At 60.9% G+C, this 9,733-nt stretch overlaps 2 protein-coding genes across 3 annotated transcripts; one reads left to right on the top strand and one right to left on the bottom strand.

The window, feature by feature from the left end:
* Positions 1–134: 134 nt before the first annotated feature.
* Positions 135–2,669, top strand: VPS37D (VPS37D, ESCRT-I subunit). Of its 2 annotated transcripts, XM_027631265.1 has the most exons (4): positions 135–293; positions 1,112–1,283; positions 1,807–1,889; positions 2,062–2,669. In XM_027631265.1, the coding sequence occupies exons 1-4, from the start codon at positions 171–173 to the stop codon at positions 2,563–2,565; spliced, it is 882 nt and encodes a 293-aa protein (XP_027487066.1). In that variant the 5' UTR covers positions 135–170; the 3' UTR covers positions 2,566–2,669. The 2 variants fall into 2 exon arrangements, with proteins under 2 accessions (XP_027487066.1, XP_027487065.1); XM_027631264.1 differs by lacking the exon at positions 135–293 and having other exon boundaries at positions 813–1,283.
* A 5,020-nt stretch (positions 2,670–7,689) lies between these two features.
* Positions 7,690–9,728, bottom strand: DNAJC30 (DnaJ heat shock protein family (Hsp40) member C30; the record flags this gene model as incomplete). The annotated part of the gene is made up of 1 exon (XM_027631266.1): positions 7,690–9,728. A coding segment is annotated over one exon (267 nt), but the record flags the coding sequence as incomplete, so codon positions are not given.
* Positions 9,729–9,733: the final 5 nt, after the last annotated feature.

The raw sequence follows: 9,733 nt of genomic DNA, 5'->3' as shown, positions 1-9,733 counted from the left end.
GGGGCGGGCGCGGTGCGGAGCGGGAGCGCCTCGCGCTCCGCTGCGGCGCCCCTTTAACCCGCGGGGGGGGCGGGGGGGGCGGGGCGGCGCGCGGGGGGCGCGCGCGGCTCCCGGCGGCGGGGGCGGGGGGGTCCCGGTCCCGATCCCGATCCCAATCCCGGCCCCGGCCCATGTCCCGGCCCGCGGCGCCGCCCGGCTCCCCGCGCCGCCTCGGGGCGCTGAGCACGGCGCAGCTCCGGGCGCTGCTGCAGGACGAGCCGCGGCTGCAGAGAGCCGCCCGCCTCAGCAGGAAGGTAACGGGGGGATCGAGGAGGATCGGGGGGGACCGTGTCCCGCAGCCGGCGGGGCCGAGCCGTCGCCGCTCGCCCCAGCGGGGCTGTCCCGGTGCGCAAGGTGGAGCCGCCCGCGGCCCGGGCACCGGCGCTGCGGGGCCGGGCATCCCCCGCCCGTCCCGGCCCCGGCGCCCGCTGCCCCTTCCTTGACACCCGTAATCCCGGGGGCTCTGGAGGAGCCGCAGAATCCACCGGCGGGGCGGGGGATTCTTCGCTCGGGCGTCCCGGCCACGGCAGCGCGGGGCTCCTGTGCTGCAGCCTCGGGCCACCAAACCCGCCGCCACCAAACCCCATCCGCTGCTCCCCGCAGCCCCGAGATCTGGGGAGGCCCCGGCCCCTCGCCCGCCTTCCAGCCTGGCCTCGCTCCGCGCAGCCGGGATGAGCCCTGCGCGCTCCCGGCTCCTCTGCGGGAGCGGGCGCAGGTTATTCTGGAGTCGCTCTCGGCCCCATTTCAGGGTCTCCCCTGCTCCCCCTCCAGACAGTGTCTGTGCAGCGAGGGGAGGGTGAGTGGGTCCCCCCCCGACATCCATGCCCGCTGCCGAGCCCTTTTCCTGAAGAGGGGTTGGGCAGCCGGCGCGGGGATTTTCCGTTCGTAGCCCGGCGCCAGCCTTTGCATCCCCCCGGGCTGCTCCAGGCAGAGCAGAGGCATGGAGACAGTGCAGGAAGAGAGGGTTCGCCCCTGGATGGACTCGGACCCCCGCCCAACAGGCTGCTGGGTCTGCCTGGTTCTGCCCATTTCTCCCAGTGCTGACACACACCCCACGCTTCCGACCCCGCAGTTCCAGAGTCTGCAGCAGGAGCGGGAGATGTGTTTGGCTTCAAACTGTACCCAGGCCAGGGTGAACCTGTCCCTGCGCCCGCGGCTGGAGGACGGGAAGGCTTCCCTGGCCATCAAGTACCAGGAGCTGCGGGAGATCCGAGAGGCATGTTGGGACAAGCAGCAGCGCCTGGGTGAGTGGGGGTGCAGCCGATGGGATGGGGCAGAGCCTGGGATGGCCTGTATTAATTAATATGAGAGTCCAGGTGGGCTCAGCATCCTTGAACCTGCCCCAGGGAAATGGTCCAGTCATGATCAGGAGCAGTGGGGGGATGCTGCTGCCTGTGACACAGCGAACCCTCGGCTGGGACCAGTCATAGAATCACAGAATGGTTTGGGTTGGAAGACACCTTAAGGATCATCTCATTCCACCCTCTGCCATGAGCAGGAACACCTTCCACCAGACCAGATTGCTCCAAGCCCTGTCCAACCTGGCCTTGGATACTTCCAGGGATGGGGCAGCCACAGCTGCTCTGAGCAGCTGTAGTGCCAAGGTGGGATGTGGGTCTTGGTGTGCAGGTGGCCCCAGGGATGTGTTTGAGAGTGTTTCAGTTCAAGGGAGGGAGGAGCTGATGCTTTGGGATGAGAAAGGTGGCAACCCCAGCAGTGGGGACAGCCAGGGGAAGGTTGGCAGCCCCATCCCCTTCTGACACACAGAGGCTTACCTGGAGAAGTGGAGCCCACAGAGCGCCCTGGGTCAGCTCCAAGCCAGGCTTGATGCCTCTGAAGCAGAGTCAGAGGTGAGTCAGCTGAGACCCCTGTGCTGCTGCCCCCTCCTTGCCTGAGCCCTGGACTGCTCTCCATGCCTTCCCACATGCCAGGGTCTGGAGAAGAGTCCAAGGGTCCAGGAGTGCCCCCTCTGTGGTCCTACAGCTCTTTTGGCTTGATGTTGTCCCACTGTCCATCCTACAGGTACAGATAGAGCAGTTCCTGGCCCAGGACCTGCCCCTTGAGTCCTTTCTGGAGTCCTTCTGCCAGAGCCGCACACGCTCCCACATCTGCCGGACGCAGCTGGAGAAACTGCAGGAGCTGCTGCAGAAGGACCAGGTGCAGAAGGACCAGGTGGGGAGGGACCCTGCGGGCCCTACGAGGTGCCCAGGTGCCCCGGCTAGCCCACCACCAGCCCGCCTTGCCCCGTTACGGAGTGGAGTAGCCCCCAAAGCCTTCGATCTCTCCTACGGCTTTGTGCCCGCCTTCCTCATCCCCTCGGAGGCCGTTGTGCCTTTTCCCGTGCCAGCTGCGCCCCCCAAGCACCATCTCCCAGCCCTGGGACAGCAGCCAGCATCTCCCTGCTCTGAAATCCCCAGCCCAGGCTCTCCCCTGCGCCTCGTCGGACACATCCCCGTGCTCAGCCCCCAGCCCGTCCGCAGGCAGCAGCGGCTGCGGCAGCAGCAGCAGGAGCCTCCGCACCGGTAGCAGGGCAGGGATAGGGGATGTCCCTGCTCCTGTGCCAACATGGGGTTGCACAGGAACACCCTGGCCAGGGAGCATGTGGGGTGGGGGGTGGTGTAGGCACAGCTCTGAGGTGCTGTGGGGTCTGTGGGGCGGGCACAGGGGTGGGTACTCACAGAGGGACGGAGGTGCTTGGCTGGCGGTGGGATGGGGCAGGTGCTGTGGCTGGGGAGGGGGTCCTGTGTTTGGGGAGCTGTCAGGGGGAGGTCTCTGCATCCACAGCAAGAGGAACAGTGAGAGGAGGTGGGGGTGGGTGGCTTTTAGGGATGTCAGTGGGCTCGGTTGGGGGGGATAGCAGGGAAAAGGGCCCAGGGGCACTGGTTGCCACATGCTTCCTAAATAAAGGCTCTTTCCATGCTCTGTGTTACCCCTTGGCTCTGGCTGTGAACAGCAGGATGGGACAGGCAGGGAGGAAGAGGTTGCAGGGGGAAGCTTGCCAGGCTCAGAGGTGAGTGGCAGCAAAGGGGGGGTCCTCCAGCCCGAGGAGTCCCCTGGCATCAGGCCTGCTCTTAGCTCAGCCCATCACCACCCCAGGGGAGGTGAGAGCCCCCACAAGGGGTGCAGAGCCCCCCATAAGTGTGTGTTCCCACCAAGAGAGGTGTCAGGGACCAATTTGACCCTGCACGTGGTGAAGGCTTCAGGTGACCAGAGATGCCATGTGCCAGCAGCCAAGTCCTCACCCCAGGGCCAGCTGGGTTCACTCACAGCTTGGCAGCCACTGGTCCCATCAGCCTGTGCTTGTGCCCACCTTTCTCATCCCCTCAAGGCCATTGTACCCTTTGCCATTCCGTGTCTACCTCCCCAATTTCACCAACCTCCAGTGGAAAAGGTGGCAGGAGGCCTGAGCTCACCCTGTGTCATCCCAGGCTCCTCTGTTGCTTTGCTTAATATCACATGATGATGAGACCAGGGAGTGGTGTCCCCCATCCAGGGGGGACAGCCCTGGTTCCTCCAGCTGCAGCCTCCTGGGCACCCTGGGTTGTTTGTTCCCTGCTGTGGGGTGTCTGTTTGTGCTGTTTTTAGCTTTTGGTTTGGTTTCGGACTCTTCTCGTGTTCTCAGACCCTGTCTGGTTGTAGCATTCTTTTCTTCTTTCCCAGTTGCCTGCCCATCCTGCAGCTTGGCACTGGTACATAAACTGATTGGAAATCATCCCAAGCAACAAGAGGCCCTAGCTCAGGTTACATAGGCCCCCAAAATATGCATCATCAGCTTGCAGTGTCTGATCACCCTCCACTTCAGACCTCATTTGTGGGACTGGGGGAGGTTTAAAAGCAGATAAAAGCCAGATAAACTGGGGACCAGCCACTGTGGCTTTATTGGCAGGTGAGGAGATGGTAGTAACTGGAATATTTGGGGTTTCACAGAGCACCTCCTGCTTTCCTGGGTCCCGCTAGGCTCAGTTTGGGCTCAGCCTGTCAGTGAAAGGCCTGATTACCACAGCCAGGCTCTGTGCTTGTCATATGCCAGGAGGAAGGACCACAGGAGGGTGGCAGCCACAGCACAGGAGCTTGATTGGGTCACTGTACCAGTCCCACAGGGGTGACCTAAGCAGGGATGTCAGGGGACCAAACAGGAGCACTTAGGAGGCCAGTTGGTCAATGTGGGACTCTGTGTGCAGTGTTTGGAGGGGCTGGGATGCACAAGCCCCCCTGCCCCAGACTACCCTGAGGGGAACAGTGTGGAATGCCCGGAGCTGTGGGTGCAGTGTGGGGACATGGGCCCAAGTGAGGTGTTTGCTCTGAGTGAGAAGGCTTCTCCCTGGGGATGAGGATGCCCACCTGGAAGAGGAAGACCACTTTAGCCCACGGCTCGGGAGAGGACCTGAGGCAATGGTGTGGGGATATGGTGTGTGCCAGAGCCCAGAGCCAGGCACCTGCAAAGGCAACACTGGTGGGCTGTCACTGCCCTGCCAGGTGGGACAACATGTGAGAAGCCAAGCCACCCAAAAACCAGCCAGGCCCCACCAGTGGGTCTGCCAGGCAGCGCTGTGTGGGTCTGTCACCAGCTCCAGGACAAACTTCCTTGGCCCAAGCAGGTACCAAGTCACCTCCAAGGCAGCTCCATGAGTGTGAACCCTCACAGTGAGCAGCTGCCTCTCTGCAGCCTGGGGAGGGTGTGTGTCCCACCAGAGCTGACACAGCAAAAGGGACAGTCCAAGGACCATGGTGAGCTGGGCTGCCATGGCCCTGGGCGTCCGTCTGTCTGTCCCTCCATAGGAGCCCTGCAGCACCCCAGGTACCTGCCCTGCTCTAGGAGCGTGGGCTGGCCCTGGCAGCCCCATGGTCCTGCTGGGCTGGCCACCACCCCACTTCAGGGAGGGGAACCTTGGGGTCCTTTGACCACAGGAGAGCTGCCAAACAAGGTGAGCCCTTGCCCTGGGGAGGTTCCTCTCACCCTGGAGCTGGTCCTGGCCCAGGTGAGCGGCTGGGCCCCCTGGTTGGGGGGTATTGAGTGTAGTAGTGTAGTAGTTGGTCCTGGTAGTGAGTGTCCATGCACCCTGATGCACCCTGTGCCCTTGGGGAACGTGGGGTGTCTGCCTGTCTGCTCCCACCAGCAGCTCCAGCCCCTTCACAGGGAAGATGGGACTGGGGACAAGGTCCTGCATGGAGCAGGCAGGGATATCAGTTAACAGGCAGTAAGGAGGTGGCAGCAAACAGGGTGACCCTCTGTGCCCCTCCTGCCTGCACGGTGGCTCCCCCTGCCTCTCCCTGTCCCTGCCCAGCAGAGCCACGTTAAGGGGGGCAAGGTGCCCTTGCTCACCCCAGGGAGGAGGAGGAGGAAGGGTTGCCACCAGGTGTGCACATGCATTAATTTCTGCTGGGCCGGGGAGCAGCCTGGGCCCAGTCCAGCCCCTCTCCAGCTGGTGTGCAGCCAAACCTGGGCAGGAGGCTGGGAGTGCCCCCTCATCCTACCCAAGACTGGCTCTGTGGAAGCCAGGCTGGATAAGGAGCAGCTCCCAGAGCCAGACAGCTGGGAGGGAAGGGGAGTGTGTGTGTGTGTGTGTGTATCCAGGAGACCCCCTAAGCCTCAATCCCCGGGGCAGTGGGGGTGCAAATGGGGTGTAAACCTGGGCTGGAGCTGGGGCCAGCCAGGGATAGGGATGCCAGGGTGTCCCAGCTGGGCCCCCGGGGGCAGGTACTGGGGCTGTTAACCAAGGGAACTCTATTAACAATTAACTCTATTAACAGAGGAGTGGCTGCAGGGGATGTTGCTGAAGGGAGGGGGAGCTGCCCCCCCATCCTCGGGTGCTGCCAGGCGTGGCAGCCCTTCCCTGGGTGGGCAGAGCCACCAGCAGCAGGACTGGGCTGCAGAGCTCTGCCCACAGATCCTGGGGCAGGTGAGGGCTGAGGTTGTCCCAGAGGCTGTCCCCTCAGCCCCAGCCCTGCCAGACCAGCCTCTTTGGGGGAAGGCTGATGGCCACCCCTTACTGCTGCTCAGGACCCTGCTGCCCCAGCCTGCAGCTCCCTGTCCCTGCCCCTCATGCCCCCAGCCCAGCTGGCATCCCCAAAGACCTTCCAGGAGCCAGGTTTAACCCCTTCCTTTCCAACGAGCAGCCCAGGTATCCCAGGAGGAGGGAAGAGACCCTGATGGGTCACACCCCCAGGCTGCAGCACCCAGCACCCCAGATGAGCAGCTCAGCACCCCAAACCTGTGGTTATGGGGACATCAACCTACGAGAACGGGCTGAGACAGGACTGGGGAGTGGGGTCTGCAATGAGCTTGCAAGGCCTCAGCACTGGGGCTCTCAGGCTTCATCCAGCTTGTCTCAGCTTCCCTGGAACTTTGGGTTTCCTTTCGATGTGACAGTATCAAATTACCAAGTGGCCAATTACTCAGACTTAGTTGCTTCCCTTTGGTGTGATGTCTGTTGTGATTCAAGAGTGGGAATGAGCAACATGAAGGAACCTCAGGTGAAAGAGCTGGGTAAAGTCCAGGCCTGGCATGGGGTGACAGCTGAGGCCCTACCAGCAACTCACCCCCAGGCAGTTCCTTTTGGTGACACAGAGCTGGCAAAACGTGGTGTCAGGGGCAAGAGGAGCAAAGGACCAGCATCCAGCGGGGATACAATACATCACTTACCATGAAGGCAGACGAAATGTGGAGCTACAGAGGGATGAAGTGAGGGGTAAGATGTGCTAGAAAACATGTAAAAATGGCCCCAGTGGGCTTGAGAGTGAGGAGGAAGAAGTCCCTTCAGTGAACATCACACTTCTCCCAGCAGAGTCCTCAGGATGCTCCCCGACCTCCCCTGGAGGGCACAGGCCAGGAGGGGCTGTAGACAGCTGCCAGTGCAGTCTGATACTGAGATCTGTGTTGTAGGGACTGGATACACCCTCAAAAAGAGGCAAAGCCCTCAGCAGATCTGGGAGTGGAAGCTGTTCCCTGCTGTGACCCATGGCTGCCTTGCCTCTAGCTGCAGAAATCAGCCTCTCACAGAAACAACCCTCTGTGGTTCAGTACCCTTAAGGATCCATCCTGGTTCCTGAGGTGTGACAACAGCCAAGGCCACAGGCAGTTACAGAGCTTCGCCCTCTGCTGACCTTCTGACCCTGTGCAGCTCACCCAGCCCCTGCCACCACAGACTGCTGTCACCATCAGCCCTGCTGCATTTCCCTGGAACCCCACACATGCTGTGTTCTCCTGGCTAAAGGGAAGCACCATCAAATCCAGTTGCTCCTTGCACCTCTCCACCAAGGAAACAACTGGGGAACGACAACAATGCAATGAGAGTGTTGACACAAGGAAAGGAAGGGGCAGAACCATGTGTGTGTGTCTGTGTGTTTGGACCAGCTCCAGCCACTTCGTGCCCAAGCTCCTGAAATCCTTCCTGGAGCAGAGGAGCAGTCAGGCCTGACCAGGGCAAAGGTGACACTGGGCAGAAGTTTTAGGGCACCCTGCATGCCATGCTTCCCCAGGGAGGTCACCCTGTCCCACTCACTGCAGGCTGCCCACCCTTCCCAGCACAGGAACCAGCTCCCCATCCTCTTCTTCACCAGCTGCAGTCAGGATGTGAAACACCCACCTGTCCCCACCCCTGTTTTCCAGCAAGTGCAAGGAATATTTACCACCCAGAACCACCAAAAGAATTATGGCTGGATGTCTTTAATGTTCAAGATACATCACGGTGACCTGAGGAAGAACCAGTAGTAGGAACTGCTCAAACCACCTGTTTGGGTAGGAGCTAAGGAGGTGCTCCCTAGTGCCCACTGCTTCCCACGGACACCTCTAGCTTTTCCAGCCTGGAAAAGAATGTTTTCTGACAAACTTTGTCAGAAGAGCCACCTCTGATCTTTCCAGTGATTTGGTTTACAGCACAACAATGAGCATGAAAACGCATCAGCATGTGCCAGAGCCACAACTCTGGAGACTTTTCCCTCTGTAACCCATGAATGTTGGGCTCCTGCTTTTCCCACACTGATGCTTCAGCACTGTAATGCCACACAGAGGGATGGACTGACAGCCAAGAGAGGACCCTGGAAAGATCTCTCTGTCCCTGGGCTAAATTTACTCCAAGCACGCAGCAACCTCTGGAGTGTGGCTGAAAATGGTACAAGGCTCCCCAGAACAGGCAGAGAGCAATCCCAGACAGCAGGACCTGGTGCTTCCTGCTGTGACGCTGCCTCAGGCTCTGATCAGGATCACAGAACTCCACAGTGGAAAACACAGGGAATTTGCTTTTAACATTCTTGTGCTGGGACAAAACATGACCCAGGCTCTGGGTTATAAGATAACGAGGGCTGGGCTCCTGCACACCCCACACAAAGTCTTTGGCACACTCAGGTCACTGCTGTGAAGCTTCTCTCCCTCCAGGCAGCAGCAGCACAGCACAGGTGAAACCTTCACAACAAGGAGAGAGAGAAGCTTCTGAGAGATCTTCAGTTCTTAAAACACTTCAATATTTAAATAGGCAAGTACTCTCATGTGCAAATGATGCTCAGATATGCGTAAAGCACAGCTAATGGCACTTGGTGCTCCCAGCTGCACCCCTCCCAAAGGCCTCGGAGGGAGGAGCTTGTGCAAAGTTCCTGGCAGGCCCTAGACAGGACAGAAAACTTCAGACATGGAAGTGTTTTGGGGAGCACTTCCAGACAATGTCACATGCTGACCAGGACGTGAGCCACCACAGACCCAGGTTTCATCCTTCCAGGCCAAGTCTGAAGCCAACACTTCTGTACTCACCACCCTGAGCAGGGTCAGACAAGGGCAGTGATGCAGTTTGGATATCAACGTTCCTAAAATCCCACAGAGATGTAGTACCAGCAGGTGTGACAGCACACAGGTGGCAGGTCTGGGATTAGCAGAAACCACAGAGCCACACGTGAGCGCAGCCCTGAACACACACAGCACACACCACCTCTGACAGCCTTTAATCTCTGCTGCAGCTCACAACAGGCACCTGGGGCACACCAAGGTCACACAGCTGTGCCAAAGGAGAGAACATGTCCCTGTCCAACGTCCAGGAGCCATGTTTACCTGGCAGGCCCTGCGTCTGCAGGTGGTATCGGCTGAGGGGGCACATCAGAGCCCGTGGGGCTCTCGTACCACCTCTGCAAGGTCACGCTGGTGGCACAGCACAGGCTGTGGAGCAGAGCCCACAGAGGGTATCCAGAGGTCACACCAATGCCACATCCTGTGCCGGCCAGGGGCACTCTGTGTCTGAAGGTCACACTGGCAGAGGAGCCAGGTCACAGCCCACGGAGTCTACTGGTCATGTACCGTCCCTAGAGGTCACACCGGCAGAGTGAAATGTCACGGCCCGACAGCAGACACACGGTGTTTGCCAACTGTAGGTGCAGGGGGCACCCCCAGCCCTCTGCCAAGCCCCCTGGTGAGACCGGGGAGCTGGGGCGCCCCGCCGTCACTTGAGGCCGTAGATGATGGCAGCACCCATGAAAAAGATGAGCCCCAGCGACAGGCTGGAGAGAGCCCTGAGGCGCCCCTGCTCCGCGGCCTCCTCCCGGCGGAGCCGCAGCTGCTCCCGCCGCGCCCGCAGCAGCTGCTCCCGCTCCAGCTGCTCCCCGTAGTGCGCTCGGTAGAAGGCGTCGAAGTTGAAGGGCGGCGGGACGGGCCCGGGGCGGGTGGCGGGGGCGCGGGGCGGCGGCGGGGCGGCGCTGGGGTCGGGCGGGCGGC

This window comes from Corapipo altera, unplaced genomic scaffold (genome assembly GCF_003945725.1).
Source record: "Corapipo altera isolate COAL_440 unplaced genomic scaffold, ASM394572v1 61488, whole genome shotgun sequence".
Lineage (NCBI taxonomy): Eukaryota > Metazoa > Chordata > Aves > Passeriformes > Pipridae > Corapipo > Corapipo altera.
Note: the sequence above shows the minus strand (reverse complement) of the source record. Positions and strands in the feature narration are given on the sequence as shown.

Coding starts and splice junctions, on each gene's coding strand:
- VPS37D (XM_027631264.1), top strand. CDS start 980: ATGGAGACAGTGCAGGAAGAGAGGGTTCGCCCCTGGATGGACTCGGAC. Junction 1,284..1,806: donor GGACAAGCAGCAGCGCCTGG/GTGAGTGGGGGT, acceptor TCTGACACACAG/AGGCTTACCTGGAGAAGTGG. Junction 1,890..2,061: donor CCTCTGAAGCAGAGTCAGAG/GTGAGTCAGCTG, acceptor TCCATCCTACAG/GTACAGATAGAGCAGTTCCT.